Source organism: Homarus americanus, unplaced genomic scaffold (genome assembly GCF_018991925.1).
Source record: "Homarus americanus isolate GMGI-L3 unplaced genomic scaffold, GMGI_Hamer_2.0 scaffold16430, whole genome shotgun sequence".
Taxonomy (NCBI): Eukaryota; Metazoa; Arthropoda; class Malacostraca; order Decapoda; family Nephropidae; genus Homarus; species Homarus americanus.
In genome coordinates, this window is record NW_024729259.1 from 8528524 (window position 1) to 8550395 (window position 21872).

At 47.8% G+C, this 21872-nt stretch overlaps 1 protein-coding gene across 1 annotated transcript; it reads left to right on the top strand.

The window, feature by feature from the left end:
* Positions 1-6984: 6984 nt before the first annotated feature.
* Positions 6985-19031, top strand: LOC121866561 (protein starmaker-like; the record flags this gene model as incomplete). The annotated part of the gene is made up of 4 exons (XM_042366328.1): positions 6985-7059; positions 14662-16879; positions 16926-17453; positions 18985-19031. Coding segments are annotated over 4 exons (2868 nt in total), but the record flags the coding sequence as incomplete, so codon positions are not given.
* Positions 19032-21872: the final 2841 nt, after the last annotated feature.

A 21872-nucleotide genomic window follows, 5' to 3' on the forward strand; every position in this document is an offset into this window, starting at 1 on the left:
CCGCCCACGCTCCACGCCCACACTGTCCTCCGCCCAGGCTCCACATCCACATAGTCCACTGCCCACGCTCTACAACAATACCGTCTCACGCCCATGCTCCACGCCCATCCATCCTCTAAAACTGTATTTTGCGCTTGTGAGACCACACCTGGATTACGCAGTTCAGTTCTGGTCACCGTATTACAGAATGGATATAGAATCATTAGAAAGAATTCAGAGGAGAATGACAAGACTAATCCCGGGCATTAGGAACCTTGAGTACAGAGACAGGTTAAAGCATCTTAATTTGCACTCCCTCGAGAGACGTAGAGTGAGGGGCGACCTGATAGAGGTGTATAAGTGGAAGTCAGGGCTAAACAAAGGGGACATTACAAAGGTACTCAAATTATCCAACCAGAGCGAACTCGTAACAATGGTTTTAAATTAGACAAATTTAGATTTAGGCGTGAAATAGGTAAACACTGGTTTGGAAACAGAGTAGTGGATGAATGGAACAAGTTACCAAATATCATCATTAACTCGAATACGCTGAATAGCTTCAAACATAGGTTGGATGCTTATATGAGCAATAGGGGTTGGGTGTAAACGGGACTGCCCAGTATGGGCCAATAGGCCCGCTGCAGTTTCCTCCATTCTTATGTTCTATGTAATCTCCGCTATACACTTCATCTCCGTCACGCCCAAGTATACAGCTTCTTACTCCCTAGCCACCCATCTCTGCCCCAACTTACTCCAGTGCTCCACATATCGGCCTTGCAACCAAGAGAGTGGTCTGCGGCCCGTCAGCTGGAGGAGGAGGACGCTAGGGGGAGGGGGGACGCAGAGCACGCCCGGGGGAGGGTTGGTGGGCATGAGACACGGTGAGTTAATGTCTAAGATGCCTGGTATGGTACTTGGTATGTCGCGTACTGGCAAGCAGATACCATCACCACGCCTACCTTCACACACGTCAGTGAAGTTGTCAAATCCTCCAGTTTCAGTCTCCACCTCCTCCGCCGACTCAAGTCCCTCGGAGTTCCTGCACCCGAGCTCCTCAGTGTTTACACAACATTCATACTTCCCAAGCTCACCTATGCCTCCCCCACCTGGTCTTCCTCCCTAAATGCCACACAACGTAAACACCTAGAAAAAGTGCAAAAGAGGGCATGCAAGATTATTCTCTCCCCTTCAAAATTCCACATATCAAGAAGCGCTCAACACACTGACCCTTTCGATTCTCATTGACCATCACCACGACCTCATCTGCAAATTTGGTAAGAAGCTTCTACACCATCCTCGACACCGACTCCTACTACCACCTGAGATCCCTAGCCCGAGAATTGCTGTTCGACACCACAACCGCATCCAGCCCATATGTGCACGAACTGATCGCTATAAGAACAGCCCAGTCCCAACCATTGTGCGCTATCAACTTGTTAAACCAGTGTATTCACACCCCAGTAAACATTTCACTTGCATCGTCACTATGTTGAAATGGAACTGAAGTTTATTTCTATCATCTAGTTATTATATATCTTATTTGTACTACTTGTGTTACTTGTATATTATTTGTAATTCGAAACCCATTCCCCAAATATGTAACTGTATATTTTCAGCCTTCTGGCTGCCAAGCTCTTTCAATAAACCGTTAATTATTATTATTATTATTATTATTACACTCTGGCCACCTCCCCCACTCACACCGGCAGGTAAAAGTCCTTTCTCCCTCACTCCCTGTCCAGCTAAGAGTATAGACTGGGTGAGGGGGATGGAGAGAGGAGGAGGAGGAGGAGGAGGGAGAAGAAGAATGGGAAAAAGTGAAGGATGATGGAGTGGGATGGGATAGAATGAGGAGGGAATAATATACAGTACATCCCATAATGTTGTTACCACCGCCGACGCCTCCATCGTCACCTCGTCACCAACACCAATACATCACGTTCTGGTTGTCCTCAGAGCAACATTACATCACCAATACCTCCATCACGGCATAACACTTTATGGAAATGTATGACAGTAGGTGGGGATATCGGTGCGCGTTTGTGTGTGTGTGTGTGTATGGGTGTGTGTGTGTGTATGGGTGTGTGGGTGTGTGTATGGGTGTGGGTGTGTGTATGGGTGTGTGGGTGTGTGTGTATGGGTGTGTGTGTATGGGTGTGTGTTTACTCATGATTGTTAACACAGCTCACCAGTGGAAACACGTGTACAGTACATGAAGGTGCGGGAGTTATAGTCACATTCACCATAATGATCCACAGGTTGTCAGCCACCCAAACAATGTCAACAATAGCTCCCGTGTGTTGATATAACAAGTACCATCGTTCACATCACTGGACATAACCCCTTGTCTCACACCAACCACAGATACTCACGTTATCCTCTTCCATGTACGCGTAGGAGGTGCATCTAGGCATACAGAACTCTCAAAGCTAAAGACGAAGGATGAGGAGGATGAGGAAGGAGGAGAGAGAAGAAGGAGGGGGAAGAAGGAGGAGGGGGAAGAAGGAGGAGGGGGAAGAAGAAGGAAGGGAAGGAGGAGGAGGGGGAATAACGAGGGAAAGTATTACAAGACAGGTGGTCGAAAGTGACAGGCAATTGCCGAGACAATAAACATTAATTTACTACACTTGTATTTACTTAATAACATACAGTATATCCTACACAGAGCAGATCGCTACACCACGACAATACATACTCCTTCCTGGCCTATTAACCTGAATAAACAGGTCTGGGCTGGGCTTAGCTGAGGCAACTGTGGGAGGTGCCGCGTCGGTCAGGTCCACCAGTGTTGATAGTGAGTGGATGTGACACAGACGCGCCTGTGTACAAATACCAAGGGAGGTCTCACATCCCCCAGGAGCAGTGAGATGTGTACCCACTCCCTCCCTCCCTCACCATACCTCACCCATCCTCCCTCAACACACCTCATCCACCTCCTCACCACATCTCATCCACCCTTCCTCACACCACCACCAACCCACCCTCTCACCACACCTCACCCACCCACCAACCCCCGTCCCGCCCACAGACCCTCACTTATTGACATAGAGTATTATTGTGTTTCCTTTGCCATGGCCGACGCATCTGCTGGGACGCCCATCAGAACAAGAACCAGATGGTGTTAACTTACAACTAAACCCAGTAATTCGAGTGTACTGTAGGTTAGGGTCGAAGACGAGAGAAGGGGAGGAGAGAGGGGGGGAAGGGAGAGAGAGAGAGGGGAAAGGAATGAGAGAGAGAGGGAGAGAGGGTAAGGAATGGAAGGAGAGGAGACTATTGACTCAAGTTTGAAAAATATTGATCGAGTTCCTCAAATCTATTTTATTTCGTGAGCGTTGTTCTCCCTGGCTGGTGACTTAATCTTTTGTGGTGTGTTAAGTGTGTATGTCTTGTGGCGTCGGTCTCATTTATCGATCCTTAATCCCCCCCCCCACACACACACACCTCCCCCCCACACACACACTCCCCCCCACACACACACTCTTCCCCCCACACAAACACTCTCCCCCCAAACACACACACTCCTCCCCCACACACACACACTTTCCCTCCCACACACACACACACACCTCCCCCCACACACCTGGCCAACCCTTTTCCCACCACACACAGTAAGAAGATTACAACCAACCACAGTACAGAAGACTACACCCACAGTACAGAAGACTACACCCACAGTACAGAAGACTACACCCACAGTACAGAAGACTACTACACCCACAGTACAGAGCACACCCACACAGTACAGAAGACTACACCCACAGTCCAGAAGACTACACCCACAGTACAGAAGACTACACCCACAGTACAGAAGAAGACTACACCCACAGTACACAGAAGACTACACCCACCACACACAGAAGACTACACCCACCACACACACACAGCAAAGACTACACACCCACAGCAGAAGACTACACCCACCACACACAGTACAGAAGACTACACCCACCACACACAGTACAGAAGACTACACCCACCACACACACACAGTACAGAAGACTACACCCACAGTACAGAAGACTACACCCACCACACACAGTACAGAAGACTACAATCACCACACACAGCAAGGCACAGAAGACTACACCCAACCACACACACAGTACAGAAGACTACACCCACCACACACAGTACAGAAGACTACACCCACCACACACACAGTACAGAAGACTACACCCACCACATACAGTGCAGTACAGAACACTACACCCACCACACACAGTACAGAACACTACACCCACCACACACACAGTACAGAAGACTACACCCACCACACACAGTACAGAAGACCAAACCGCCATACAGAAGACCCACACAGTAAGTACAGAAGACTACACCCCACCACACACACAGCACAGAAGACTAAACCCCACCACACACAGTACAAGACTACACCTACAGCACAGAAGACTACACCCACTACACACAGTACAGAAGACTACACCCACCACACACAGTACAGAAGACTACACCCACCACACACAGTACAGAAGACTACACCCACCACACACAGCACAGAAGACTAAACCCACCACACACAGTACAGAAGACTACACCCACCACACACAGTACAGAAGACTAAACCCACAGTACAGAAGACTACACCCACCACACACAGTACAAATATCAAGCACCCACCACCCACAGTACAGAAGACTACTACACCCACCACACACACAGTACAGAAGACTACACCCACCACACACACAGTACAGAAGACTACACCCACCACACACAGTACAGAAGACTACACCCACCACACAAGTACAGAAGACTACACCCACCACAATAGTAGCACTACACCACCACACACAGTACAGAAGACTACACCCACCACACACAGTACAGAAGACTACACCCACCACACACACACAGTACAGAAGACTACACCCACCACACACAGTACAGAAGAAGACTACACCCACCACACATACAGAAGACTAAAACCCACCACACACAGTACAGAAGACTACACCCACCACACACAGTACAGAAGACGACACACCCACCACCCACAGTACAGAAGACTACACCCACCACACACACAGCAAGTACAGAAGACTAAACCCCACCACAAGAAAAGGAAGACTACACCACCACACACAGTACAGAAGACTACACCCACCACCTACACAGTACAGAAGACTAAACCCACCACACACAGTACAGAAGACTACACCCACCACACAGTACAGAAGACGACACCCACCACACACAGCAGCCATCAAGCACCCACCACACAGTACAGAAGACTACACCCACCACACACAGTACAGAAGACTACACCCACCACACACAGTACAGAAGACTACACCCACAGTACAGAAGATCACACCCACCACCCAGTACAGAAGACTAAACCCACCACACACAGTACAGAAGACTACACCCACCACCCACAGGTACAGAAGACTACACCCACCACACACAGTACAGAAGACGACACACCCACCACCCACAGTACAGAAGACTACACCCACCACACACAGTACAGAAGACTAAAACCCACCACACACAGTACAGAAGACTACACCCACCACACACAGCAGAAGACGACACCCACCACCCACAGTACAGAAGACTACACCCACCACACACACAGTACAGAAGACTACACCCACCACACAGTACAGAAGACTACACCCACCACACACAGTACAGAAGACTACACCCACCACAATACAGTACAGAAGACTACACCCACAGTACACAGAAGACCACACCCACCACACACAGTACAGAAGACTAAACCCACTACACACACACAGTACAGAAGACTAAACCCACAGTACAGAAGACTACACCCACCACACACAGTACAGAAGACTACTACAACTCCACCACACACAGTACAGAAGACTAAACCCACCACACACACAGTACAGAAGACTACACCCACTCACACACAGTACAGAAGACGACACACCCACCACCCACAGTACAGAAGACTACACCCACCACACACAGTACAGAAGACTAAACCCACCACACACACAGTACAGAAGACTACACCCACCACACACAGTACAGAAGACTACACCCACCACCCACAGTACAGAAGACTAAACCCACCACACACAAAGTACAGAAGACTACACCCACCACACACACAGTGCACAGAAGACTACACCCACCACACACACACAGTACAGAAGATCACACCCACCACACACAGTACAGAAGACTACACCCACCACACACAGTACAGAAGACTACACCCACCACACACAGTACAGAAGACTACACCCACCACCCACAGTACAGAAGACTGTCCACCACACACAGCACACAGAAGACTGGCTACACCCACCACACACAGTACAGAAGACTACACCCACACACAGTGCACAGAAGATCTCACCCACCACATGCTGCAACACTGTTCCACCACAGCCATGCAAAGACCACAGCACACACACCACAGTACAGAAGACTACACCCACCACACACAGTACACACTACACCCCACAGTACAGAAGACTACACCCACCACACACAGTACAGAAGACTACACCCACCACACACAGTACAGAAGATACACCCACCACACACACAGCAAGTACAGAAGACTACACCCACCACACACAGTACAGAAGACTACCCACACACAGTACAGAAGACTAAACCCACCACCCACAGTACAGAAGCACAAGACTAAACCCACCACCCACAGCACAGAAGACTACACCCACCACAGCAAAGATTGCACCCACCACACACAGTACAGAAGACTACACCACCACACAGTACAGAAGACTACACCCACCACACACAGTACAGAAGACTACACCCACCAATCTACAAGTACAGAAGACTACACCCACCACACACAGTACAGAAGACTGGCACCACAGTACACAGAAGACTACACCCACCACACACAGAAGACTACACCCACCACACACAGTACAGAAGACTACACCCACCACACACAGTACAGAAGACTACACCCACCACACACAGTGTACAGAAGACTAAACCCACACCACCCACAGTACAGAAGACTACACCCACCACACACACAGCAGTACAGAAGACTACACCCACCACACACACAGTACAGAAGACTACACCCACCACACACAGTACAGAAGGACTACACCCACCACACACACAGTACAGAACACTGCACCCACCACACACAGTACAGAAGACTACACCCACCACCCACAGTACAGAAGATCACACCCACCACACACAGTACAGAAGACTACACCCATACAGAAGACTACACCCACCACACACAGTACAGAAGACTACACCCACCACACACAGCAGAAGACACACCCACCACACACAGTACAGAAGACTACACCCACTCACACATACAGTACAGAAGACTGGCACCCACCACCCATGCAGTACAGAAGCACTACACCCACACACAGTACAGAAGACTAAACCCACCACCCACAGCACAGAAGACTACACCACACACACAGTACAGAAGACTACACCCCACCACACACACAGTACAGGAAGACTACACCCACAGTACAGAAGACTACACCCACCACACACAGTACAGAAGACTACACCCACAGTACAGAAGACTACACCCACCACACACAGTACAGAAGACTAAACCCACCACACACAGTACAGAAGACTACACCCACCACACACACACAGTACAGAAGACTAAACCCACAGCAGTACAGAAGACTACACCCACCCACACACAGTACAGAAGACTAAAACCCACCACACACAGTACAAAGACTACACCCACCACACACAGTACAGAAGACTAAACCCACAGTACAGAAGACTACACCCACCACACACAGTACAGAAGACTAAAACCCACAGTGCAGCAGAAGCATCAGCACCCACCACACACAGTACAGAAGACTACACCCACACACATACAGAAGACTCAAACCACAGTGTACAGAAGACGGCACCACCACACACACAGAAGACTACACCCACCACACACAGTACAGAAGACTAAACCACCACACACTACAGAAGACCATGACCCACCACACACACAGTACAGAAGACTACACCAACGCCAATAAGTACAGGTGCAGAAGACTACACCCACCACACACAGTACAGAAGACTACACCCACCACACACCCACAGTACAGAAAGACTACACCCACCACACACAGTACAGAAGACTACACCCACCACACACAGTACAGAAGACTAAACCCACAGTACAGAAGACTACACCCACCACACACAGTACAGTAGAAGACTACACCCACCACACACACAGGCACAGAAGACTACACCCACCACACACAGTACAGAAGACTACACCCACCACACACACACAGTAAGTACAGAAGACTACACCCACAGTACAGAAGACTAGACCTGCACCACACACACAGTACAGAAGACTACACCCACCACACACAGTACAGAAGACTACACCCACCACACACAGTACAGAAGACTGCCCCACCACACACAGTATGAAAGACAAACCCACCACCACAGTACAGAAGACTACACCACCACACACAGTGCAAAGACTACACCCACCACACACAGTACAGAAGACTACACCCACAGTACAGAAGACTACACCCACCACACACAGTACAGAAGACTACACCCACCACACACACAGTACAGAAGACTACACCCACCACACCCACAGTACAGAAGACTACACCCACCACACAGCACAGAAGACTACACCCACTACACACACAGTACAGAAGACTAAACCCACAGTACAGAAGACTAAGCACCCACCACACACAGTACAGAAGACTACACCCACCACACACATTAAGTACAGGCAAGACTACACCCACCACACACACACACAGTACAGAAGACTACACCCACAGTACACAAGACTACACCCACACAGTACAGAAGACTACACCCACCACACACAGTACAGAAGACTACACCCACCACACACACACACAGTACAGAAGACTACACCCACCACACAGTACAGAAGACTACACCCACCACACAGTACAAAGACTAAACCCACCACACCCACAGTACAGAAGACTACACCCACCACACACACAGTACAGCAGAAGACTACACCCACCACACAGTATACAGAAGACTACACCTACAGTACAGAAGACTACACCCACCACACATACAAAGACTACACCCACAGTACAGAAGATCACACCCACCACACACACAGGTACAGAAGCACTACACCCACCACACACAGTACACAGAAGACTAAACCCACAGTACAGAAGACTACACCCACCACACACAGCACAGAAGACTAAACCCACAGAAGACTAAACCCACCACACAGTACAGAAGACTACAACCCCACCACACACAGTACAGAAGACTACACCCACCACACACAGTACACAGAAGACTACACCCACCACACACATGCACAGAAGACTAAACCCACCACACACAGTACAGAAGACTTCTACAACCCACCACACAGTACAGAAGACTACACCCACCACACACAGTACAGAAGAAGACTACACCCACCACACACACTGTACAGAAGACTACACCCACCACACACAGTACAGAAGACTACACCCACCACACACACAGTACAGAAGATCACACCCACCACACACAGTACAGAAGACTACACCCACCACACACAGCCAGAAGACTACACCCACCACACACAGTACAGAAGACTACATGACCCACCACACACAGTACAGAAGACTAAAACCCACAGTACAGAAGACTACAACCCACCACACACACAGTACAGAAGACTAAACCCACAGTACAGAAGATCAAACCCACCACACAGTACAGAAGCAAGACTACACCCACCACACACAGTACAGAAGACTACACCCACCACACACACAGTACAAAGTATCACACACACAGTACAGAAGACTAAACCCACCACACACAGTACACAGAAGACTACACCCACCACACACAGTACAGAAGACTACCCAATTCACACACAGTACAGAAGACTACACCCACCACACACAGTACAGAAGACTACACCCACAGTAAGTACACACATCTACACCCCACCACACACACAGTACAGAAGACTACACACCCACCACACACAGCACAGAAGACTACAATCTGTTCACCACACACAGTACAGAAGACTACACCCACCACACACAGTACAGAAAGACTACACCCACAGTACAGAAGACTACACCCACCACACACACAGTACAGAAGACCCACCCACCACACACAGCACAGAAGACTACACCTGCCACACACAGGCCAGAAGACTACACCCACAGTACAGAAGGACACACCCACCACACACAGTACAGAAGACTCCACCCACCACAATACAATAGAAGACTACACCCACCACAGACAGTACAGAAGACTACACCCACAGTACAGAAGACTCACACCCACCACACACAGTACAGAAGACTCCACCCACCACACACACAGCACAGAAGACTACACCCACCACACACACAGTACAGAAGGACCACACCACCCACACACAGTACAGAAGACTACACCCACCACACACAGTACAGAAGACTACACCCACCACACACAGTACAGAAGACTACACCCACCACACACACAAGTGCAGAAGAACAACCCACAAAGAAGACTACACCCACCACACACAGTACAGAAGACTACACCCACAGTACAGAAGACTACACCCACAGTACAGAAGCAAGACTGCCCACCACACACAGTACAGAAGACTACAATCACCACACATGCATGTACATCAAACCACAGTACAGAAGCATCACACCCCACCACAGCACATCACACCCACAGCAAAGACCCACCCACCACACACAGGCACAGAAGACTAAACCCACAGTACAGAAGATCATTACACCCACCACACACAGTACAGAAGACTACACCCACAGTACAGTAGAAGACTCCACCCACCACACACAGTACAGAAGACTAAACCCACAGTACAGAAGGCAAGACTACACCCACCACAGAAGACTACACCTACAGTACAGAAGACTCCACCCACCACACACACAGTACAGAAGACTAAATACACCCACCACACACAGTACAGATGACTACACCCACCACACACAGTACACAGAAGACTACACCCACCACACACAGTACAGAAGACTACACCCACAGTACAGAAGACTACACCCACCACACACAGTACAGAAGACTGTTCCACCACACACACAGTACAGAAGACTAAACCCACAGTACAGAAGACTGCACCCACCACACACAGTACAGAAGACTACACCCACAGTACAAAGACTTACACCACCACACAGTACAGAAGACTACACCCACCACACACAGTACAGAAGACTACACCCACCACACACAGTACAGAAGACTACACCCACCACACACAGTACAGAAGACTACACCCCACCACACACACAGTATAGAAGACTAAACCCACAGTACAGAAGACTACACCCACCACACACAGTACAGAAGACTAAACCCACAGTACAAAGACTACACCCACCACACACAGTACAGAAGACTAAACCCTACAGTACAGAAGACTACACCCACCACACACAGGCCAGGAAGATCACACCACACAGTACAGAAGACTACACCCACCACACACAGTACAAGACTAAACCACAGTACAGAAGACTACACCCACCACACACAGCAAGGCACAGAAGTATCACACCCACAGTACACAGAAGACCCACACAGTACACAGAAGACTACACCCACCACACACAGTACAGAAGACTCCACCCACCACACACAGTACAGAAGACTACACCCAACTACACACAGTACAGAAGACTACACCCACAGTACAGAAGACTACACCCACCACACACACAGTACAAGACTACACCACAGTACAGAAGACTACATCCACAGTACAGAAGACTACACCCACCACACACAGTACAGAAGACTACACCCACAGTACAGAAGCAAGACTACACCCACAGTACAGAAGACTACACCACCACACACACAGTACAGAAGACTACAACCCAGTACAGAAGACTACACCCCACCACACACACAGTACAGAAGACTACACCCACAGTGCACAGAAGACTACAATCACAGTACAAAGACTACACCCACCACACACAGTACAGAAGACTACATGACCCACTACACACTGTGTACAGAAGACTACACCCACCTCACACACAGTACAGAAGACTACACCCACCAGCACACAGTACAGAAGACTACACCCACCACACACAGCACAGAAGACTAAACCCACCACCCACAGTACAGAAGGCAAGACTACACCCACAGTACAGGCTGTCACACCCACCACCCACAGTACAGAAGACTACACCCACCACACACAGTACAGAAGACTACACCCACCACACATGCACAGAAGACTACACCCACCACACACAGTACAGAAGACTACACCCACCACACACAGCACAGAAGACTACACCCACAGTACAGAAGACTACACCCACCACACACACAGTACAGAAGACTACACCCACACACAGTACAGAAGACTACACCCACAGTACAGAAGACTACACCCACCACCCACAGTGCACAGAGAAGACTACACCCATACAGCACAGAAGACTACACCCACCACACACAGTACAGAAGACTACACCCACAGTACAGAAGACTACACCCACAGTACAAAGACCACACCCACCACACACAGTACAGAAGACTAAACCCACCCACCCACAGTACAGAAGACTACACCCACCCACACACAGTACAAGACTACACCCACCACCCACAGTACACAGAAGACTACACCCACCACCCACAGTACAGAAGACTACACCCACCACACACAGTACAGAAGACTACACCCACCACACACAGTACAGAAGACTACATGTTCACAGTACAGAAGACTACCTGCACCACACACACAGAAGACTACACCCACAGTACAGAAGACTACACCCACCACACACAGTACAGAAGACTACACCCACCACCCACAGGTACAGAAGACTACACCCACCACCCACACAGTACAGCCAAAATTCTGCACCCCACCACACACACAGTACACACCCACCACCACACACTACACCCACAGGTACAGAAGACTACACCCACCACCCACAGCATCACACCCCACCACACACACAGTACAGAAGACTACACCCACCACACACAGTACATCACACCCACAGTACAGAAGACTACACCCACAAGTACACATCACACCCAACACACACACACACAGAAGACTGCACCCACCACAGAAGACCACACCCACAGTACAGAAGATCACACCCACCACACACAGTACAGAAGACTACGTGCACAGAAGAAGACTACAATCTACAGTACAGAAGACTAAGCACCCACCACACACAGTACAGAAGACTACACCCACCACACACACAGTACAGAAGACTACACCCACCACCTACAGTACAGAAGGCAAGATCACATACCCCACCACACACAGTACAGAAGACTACACCCACCACACACACACAGTACACAGAAGTATCTGCACCCACCACACAGTGTACAGAAGACTACACCCACAGCACAGAAGACTACACCCACCACACACAGTACAGAAGACTACACCCACCCACAGTACAGAAGACTGTTCCACCCACCCAGTACAGAAGACTACACCCACCACACACAGTACAGAAGACTACACCCACCACACACAGAACAGAAGACTACACCCACAGTACAGAAGACTACACCCACCACACACAGTACAGAAGATCACACCCACCACACAGTACAGAAGACTACACCCACCACATACAGAAGACTACACCCACAGTACAGAAGACTACACCCACAGTACAGAAGACTACACCCACCACACACACACAGAAGACTACACCCACCACCCACAGTACAGAAGACTAAACCCACCACCCACAGTGCACAGAAGACTCACACCCACCACACACAGTACAGCACCCACACCACAGCAAAGACTCACACCCACCACCCACACAGTGCACAGAAGAAGACTTTCTGCACCACCACACACACAGTACAGAAGACTACACCCACAGTACAGAAGACTACACCCACCACACACACAGTACAGAAGACCACCCACAGTACAGAAGACTAAACCCACCACCAGCCACAAGACACACCCACCATACAGTACAGAAGACTACACCCACCACACACAGTACAGAAGACTACACCCACCACACACACAGTACAGAAGACTAAACCTGATATGAAGACTACACCCACCACACACACTGTACACAGAAGACTACACCCACACAGTACAGAAGACTACACCCACAGTACAGAAGGCTACATCCAGCTGTGCACAGAAGACTACACCCACAGTACAAAGACTACACCCACAGTACAGGAAGACTACACCCACACACAGAAGACTGCAACCACCACACACAGTACACAGAAGAAGATTGCACCCACAGTATGGTGAAGACTAGCAACCAGCAGCTATCTACAATCACAGTACAGAAGACTACACCCATGGTACAGAAGACTACACCCACCACACACAGTACAGAAGACTAAACCCTGCCAAGTACAGAAGACTACACCCACCACAATACTGCAGTACAGAAGACTAAACCCACAGTACAGAAGACTACACCCACCACACACAGTACAGAAGACTACACCCACAGTACAGAAGACTACACCCACAGTTCAGAACGGTCGCTTCCTCATCTCATTTTGATTGCCCCAAATTTCATTCACAAAAATTTTATAAAAATTTCTACTCTGTCGACGGTATTTTTTAATTTAAAATCCACACAGGCGACTGATATGGTTACAGTGGTGTCTGAGAAAAATTCCGGGGGAAGAGTGAGGCGTAAGCTCGAAGACCAGGAAGACGGGGTGAAGCTCGGAGACCTGGAAGACGGGGTGAAGCTTCAGCACGGTGGGAAGAGAAGAGCACTGAGACTTACGCTCAGTGAGCGGAGTCCAACTCTGAGGGAGTCTGAGGCTTCGGCTCCCTCTTCCGTGTCGGTGACTCCGGCTCCCTCCTACTATACGCAGCCCCAATTGTTGAAATGGAATTATACTTTCTTGTTTATAGTCATCTTCGCCTTTCTTATAGTGTTTGGTAATTGGGGATATTATGAGCCAGGGCTCTTCGTATGGGCCCTGTTCATCTTGCTCTGCACGCTCGGGTTCACCAGCGGTGTACTTCAACGATTGGCTGGGCTCGATGAGACGACGAGGCAGACACCGGCCGACTTCACATTCTTACCGCTAACGTGTTTGAGCCTTGGCTGCCTCTACACGGCGTGGAAGCGTTTTAAGATGAAACCGTTACCGTTAATTGGTGTGGCCGCGTTTCTAATTTGTCTTTCCTTGAAACCGTTTATGGTTGCCCTGCCTGAAGTGGTACCTCTCGTAAGGCGAAAACGCAAACCTCGCAAGAAGGGAAAAGGCAAACCTCCGTCAGAAGGCAAACCTTCTTCAGAAGAGAAACCTTCAGAAGGCAAGCCTCCTGCAAAAGGGAAGCCTCCAGAAGGCAAGCCTCCTGCAAAAGGGAAGCCTCCTGCAAAAGGGAAGCCTCCTGCAAAAGGGAAGCCTCCTCCAAAAGGCAAGCCCCCTACAAAAGGGAAGCCTAAAAAAGCCAAGCCTCCTGCAAAAGCCAAGCCTAAAAAAGCCAAGCCTCCTGCAAAAGCCAAGCCTAAAAAAGACAAGCCTCCTGCAAAAGCCAAACCTAAAAAAGACAAGCCTAAAAAAGACAAGCCTAAAAAAGACAAGCCGAAAAAAGACAAGCCGAAAAAAGACAAGCCGAAAAAAGACAAGCCTAAAAAAGACAAGCCGAAAAAAGACAAGCCGAAAAAAGACAAGCCTAAAAAAGACAGGCCTAAGAAAGACAAGCCGAAAAGAGACAAGCCGAAAAGAGACAAGCCTAAAAAAGGCACACCTAAATCCAAAGACAGAGAAAAAGATAGCAAGGACAAAGAAAAAGATAGCAAGGACAAAGAAAAAGATAGCAAGGACAGAGAAGATAGCAAGGGCAAAGAAAAAGATAGCAAGGAGAGAGAAGAAGATAGCAAGGACAGAGAAGATAGCAAGGACAAAGAAAAAGATAGCAAGGAGAGAGAAGAAGATAGCAAGGACAGAGAAGAAGATAGCAAGGAGAGAGAAGAAGATAGCAAGGACAGAGAAGAAGATCGCAAGGACAGAGAAGAAGATAGCAAGGACAGAGAAGAAGATAGCAAGGAGAGAGAAGAAGATGAAAGTGTCGAGAAAGACGAAGGTGATGAAAGTGTAGACAAAGACGAAAAAGATGTCGGCGAAGATGAAGAGGATGTCAGCGAAGGCGAAGAAGATGTCGGTGAAGATGAAGAAGATGTCAGCGAAGGCGAAGAAGATGTCGGCGAAGGCGAAGATGTCGGCGAAGATGAAGAAGATGTCGGCGAAGATGAAGAAGATGTCGGCGAAGACGAAGAAGATGTCGGCGAAGATGAAGAAGATGTCGGCGAAGATGAAGAAGATGTCGGCGAAGATGAAGAAGATGTCGGCGAAGATGAAGAAGATGTCGGCGAAGATGAAGAAGATGTCGGCGAAGATGAAGATGTCGGCGAAGATGACTACAGCGAAGATGATTACGGCGAGGATGACTTCGACGAAGGCGGCTACGAAGAAGACGAAGACGACTACGGTGAAGATGACTTCGACGAAGGCGGCTACGAAGAAGACGAAGACGACTACGGTGAAGATGACTTCGACGAAGGCGACTACGAAGACGAAGACGACTACGGTGAAGATGACTTCGACGAAGGCGACTACGGCGAAGATGACTTCGACGAAGGCGAAGATGACTTCGACGAAGGCGAAGATGACTTCGACGAAGACGACTACGGTGAAGATGACTTCGACGAAGGCGAAGATGACTTCGACGAAGGCGAAGATGACTTCGACGAAGACGACTACGGTGAAGACGACTTGGACGAAGGCGAAGATGACTTCGACGAAGGCGAAGATGACCCCTGGACGAAGACGATCGATGGTGAAGATGACTCTGGGACGAAGGCGAAGATGACTTCTGGACGAAGGCGAAGATGACTTCGACGAAGACGACTACGGTGAAGATGACTTCGACGAAGGCGAAGATGACTTCGACGAAGGCGAAGATGACTTCGACGAAGACGACTACGGTGAAGACGACTTGGACGAAGGCGACTACGGTGAAGATGACTTCGACGAAGGCGAAGATGACTTCGACGAAGGCGAAGATGACTTCGACGAAGACGACTACGATGAAGACGAAGACGACTACGACGAAGACGCCGACGACTATGACGAAGTCGAAGACGACGACGAAGACGACTACGACGAAGACGACTACGACGAAGACGAAGAAGACGACTACGACGAAGACGATTACGAAGACGACTACGAAGAAGACGACGAAGACGACTACGAAGACGACTATGACGAAGAAGACGACTATGAAGACGATTACGGCGAAGACGACTACGAAGACGACTATGACGAAGAAGACGACTATGAAGACGATTACGGCGAAGACGACTATGAAGACGATTACAGCGAAGACGACTACGACGACAGCAGCGGTAGTAGTAGGTGGTGGAGATGGAGGTGGAGGAGGTGATGGTAGTGGTGAATGTGGTGGAGGTGGGTGGTGGTAGTGGTGGAGATGGAGGTGATGGTAGTGGTGAATGTGGTGGAGGTGGGTGGTGGTAGTGGTGGAGATGGAGGTGATGGTAGTGGTGAATGTGGTGGTTGTGGTTTGAGGTGGTGGCAGTGACGGTAGTGTTGAAGGTACCACATCCTGGTAGTGTGTAAAGGCTCGGGTACGAGATGCAGCGCCGTAGTGAGGGCTCAATATATGGAAGGTGATATTACCCTATTTTCAATAATATACAAACAATAAATGAGGTAAACAGATGAATGTACAGGAGCCTCAAAAGAGTTCCGTTATTGATGACGTTTACAGCTGCGTGTTAACGATGTCTTGTAATAATGGAGGTGATTGGCGGAGGAGATTCCTACACGTAATTTCATAAGAACATAAGAACATAAGAATGGAGGAAACTGCAGCGGGCCTATTGACCCATACTGGGCAGTCCCGTTTACACCCAACCCCTATTGCTCATATGAGCATCCAACCTATGTTTGAAGCAATTCAGCGTATTCGAGTTAATGATGATATTTGGTAACTTGTTCCATTCATCCACTACTCTGTTTCCAAACCAGTGCCATCTATTTCACGCCTAAATCTAAATTTGTCTAATTTAAACCATTGTTACGAGTTCGCTCCTGGTTGGATAATTCTGAGCACTTTGTAATGTCCCCTTGTTTAGCCCTGCTCTCTCCACTTATACACACCCCATCAGGTCGCCCTCGCTCTACGTCTCGGAGGGAGTGCAATTAAGATGCTTTAACCTGTCTCTATACTCAAGGTCTTAATGCCCGGGATTAGTCTTGTCATTCTCCTCTGAATTCTTTCGGGGATTCTATATCCATTCTGCTGTCGCAGTGGCTTAGAGCCCCGAACTTCATCTAATCCAGTGTGGTCTCACAAAAACAAAGATACAGTTTTAGAGATGACCTCCTTTAGTCTTAGCAACTAACACTCCTTTATGTATGAACCCCGTGCTATTAGCCTTGTTCTGAAACAAAAACACATTGTTTGGCTTAAGGTTCCTACTTATCATTACTCCTAAATCTCTCTAGCAGTCGGATTTCTCTATGGCATCGTTGTTCAGCTGGTATCTGGTTTCCCTGTTTACATCTCTCGCGTGCTTTACATATGTACTCGACGTTGAATTTCATCTGCCATTTTTCCAGACCCATTCGAAAAAATTTCTTTGATCTTCCTCATAGTTTGCAAGTCTTCGTCAGATTTAACTCAACACGTCCTATTTTAGTGTCATCCAGCTTCATGATTTACTTGTGTTGCTGTCTATGCCGACTTATGTCGTTTATATATATAATAAATAATAATGGTCCAAGTACTGAGCCTTGGGGAACTCCACTTATGTGTTGCTCCAATGGGACTTGAATGCGGTTATTGCTCACTCGCTGTTTCCTGTCTGTAACCACGCCCTAATCCATTTAAGGATGTCACCTTTGTTCGCAAACTTCTAGCACCTAATTTAGTCTTCGTGGGGGACTCTGTGAAGAAGCTTTACTAGTCAGAGATATACCCTCATAATTGTGCCCTCGTCCACTGATGATTCAGGCAGTGAATAGATTAGTTAGGCAAGAACGTCCGCTTGGCAGAAACCATGCTGAGATCGTGATCAATCGGTGCTTCTCCAGGTGATTTCGAATAGAGTTTGAAATGATTGCTTCCAGTGAATTTGCCTACTATTGATGTTAGACTGATTGGGCGGTAGTTAGAGGAAGTGATCTATCGCTTCTTGAAAATCGGTATTACATTCGCTATCCTCCGGGATTCTGGTACTACACCTGTTTTTAGGACATGTTAAACAACTCTGCTAAGAAACTTTAAGCTCTTCTTACATTTCCTTTAATATAAAGCAGAAATATCTCATATTGGGACAGAATGACTATTTAAACTTTAGTTTGTCTATTTGCTTACTAACATCGTTACTAGTCACTACTATCACATAATTTGTTTCTTCACTATCTGCGAATAAATTCGATTTTTCGGGTATCATGTTTAAATTTTTCGGTGGTGAAAACTGTTGAAAATATTTGATAAATTATTGCTCATTTCTCGTCGTTATCAGTGAGCTACTTGGTCTGACCCGTATTGGTCCAATCTTTTCTCGTGTTTAGTTTGATACATTTGGTAGAATCCTTTGGGGTTTGTCTTAGCCTCCCTTAACTATCCTTACCTCATTATTCCTCTTTGCTTTCCTTATCTCAGTTTTTAACCCTACTACTTAATACCCTATAATAGTCCGGAGGTGAATTTTTACACATATACACGATTTATCCTTCTACCTAAAAGCCTTCCTTTCTTTAAATAATTATTTATCCATTTAGGGTCATTGTTGTCTGATCTGAGTTTTTTGTATGGTATGTTCTGCCTTTGTGCATTAAGTAACTCACTATTTAAATTGTCGTGGAACTCGGCAATCTCAGATCTCGTTATCAGGTAGGTGTCATCTGTCAGGTTCATGGCCAAGCGCAACACCCCCTCTCTCAGCTGCCTCTTTAAACTGTCAAAGTTTGCCCTTCTGAAATCTGGTACTTTAATGGAATTTTCCTTACGTCTGCCCTGAAAATCTAACTGGAATCGAATTTCTTTGTGATCTCTGTTTGCAAGTTCGTTCCCTACCTCGACATTGCTAATGAGGTTTTCTCTGTTCGACAGAACTAAATCCAGTATATTATTACCCCGTGTGGGTTCGGTTATATGTTGACTTAGGAAACAGTCCTGGATCATCTCGAGAAAATCCTCTGATTCTGAGTTACCCGTAAGGTCAGTCCAATCTATTTGGCCAAGGTTAAAGTCGCCTACTATACAGACTTTGTTGTGTATGGAAGCCCTGCGCATTTCATCCCAGATAAGTTGCTCATTGACGCTATCAAGATTGGGAGGTCTATATATTACTCCTGTGATTAATTTTTCCCGACCGTTGCTTAATTCTATCCAAATTGTTTCTGTATTCCTCTCAGTTTTTATTTCTTTATTTATTTCACACTTCAGATTATCCCTAACATAGATTGCTACTCCGCCTCCTTTCCTGGTCTGCCTATCGGTATGGAACAGTTTGTAACCCGCAATTTGGTATTCGAATGGTAATTCACGTGTCTAGGTTGATCCATGTTTCAGTGAATGCAATTATATCGATTTCTTCAGTACATACCAAGGCCTTAATATCATCCATTTTGTTTCTCATACTTCTACTGTTCGCGTAGTATACATTTAAGTTAGTCGTGTTCTGAGTCCTTCCCTTACCGCGTTTAGTTTTAAACTCCCTGTCTAATTTAGTTTTGTCATCATTCCTAACACTATTTCCCTGTAATCTTTCGCCTTGTTTACCCGCTCCCACTGCAGTCTCCTCCACCCCCGTGCCCATATGTTCTCTTAGCAGTTTAAAGACTTCGATATCTTTTGAACTGCCCCCTCTAGAGCCCCAGCCAGGGTTGCTACTCCATCCCTAGACAGGTGCACCCCATCCCTAGCATAAAGGTCCCTTCTGCCATAGAAGTTGTCCCAGTTGTCAATGAATGGGACTGATATTGACTTGCAATATCTGTCAAGACGGTCGTTGACACCAACTGCCCTTGACAACCATTCACTGCCAACTCCCCTTCTAGGCAGGACACCGCATATGATAGGAATCCCTCCCTTAGTCCTAATACGATCTATGGCTGCCTTGAACTTATCAAGAAGTTCCTCGCTCCTACACCGGCCAATATCATTGCCTCCTGCACTGAGGCAGATAATGGGTTTGTTCTCATTACCAGACAAGATGTTGTCCATCCTGTCAATTATATCCCCCACCCCAGCTCCTGGCAAACACACCCTCATCCTATTTTTGTTTTTACCACAAAAGGCCCTGTCCATGTACCTTACCTGTGAGTCACCAACAATTAAAGTTTTTATACCTTCCTTGTCATCCCTGTCCCTGACTGTACTAACGTCCAATTCGTCTATCAAGGGACTGAACGGGTTGGTACACTTAGCTGTTGTTGTCGTTGTTGTCGTATCCTTCGTGTGCTTCTTCACCACCAGCTTTGTCTTCCCACTACTCACAATTTTACACTCGCTTGATTTTTCGTCAGACACTGGCTTTACTCGTCCAGCCTCTCCTTTTAACTTCGCCAGCTCTTTCCTTAATTTCAGGTTCTCCAACGTGGCCCTCTCAATTTCTAACTTGGCCCTCGCCAATTCTTCAGTGGACCACTCCAGTTTGGTCAACAAACTCTCATACCCAAGACCGCACATATCACTGGCCATATCTGATAATTATCCCTCCGGAGCTAACCCTGCCGTGACCTTTCCCCTAGTGAGGTCAGAACACAACTTGGCATTGATGCTTCTAATAAGGAAAATA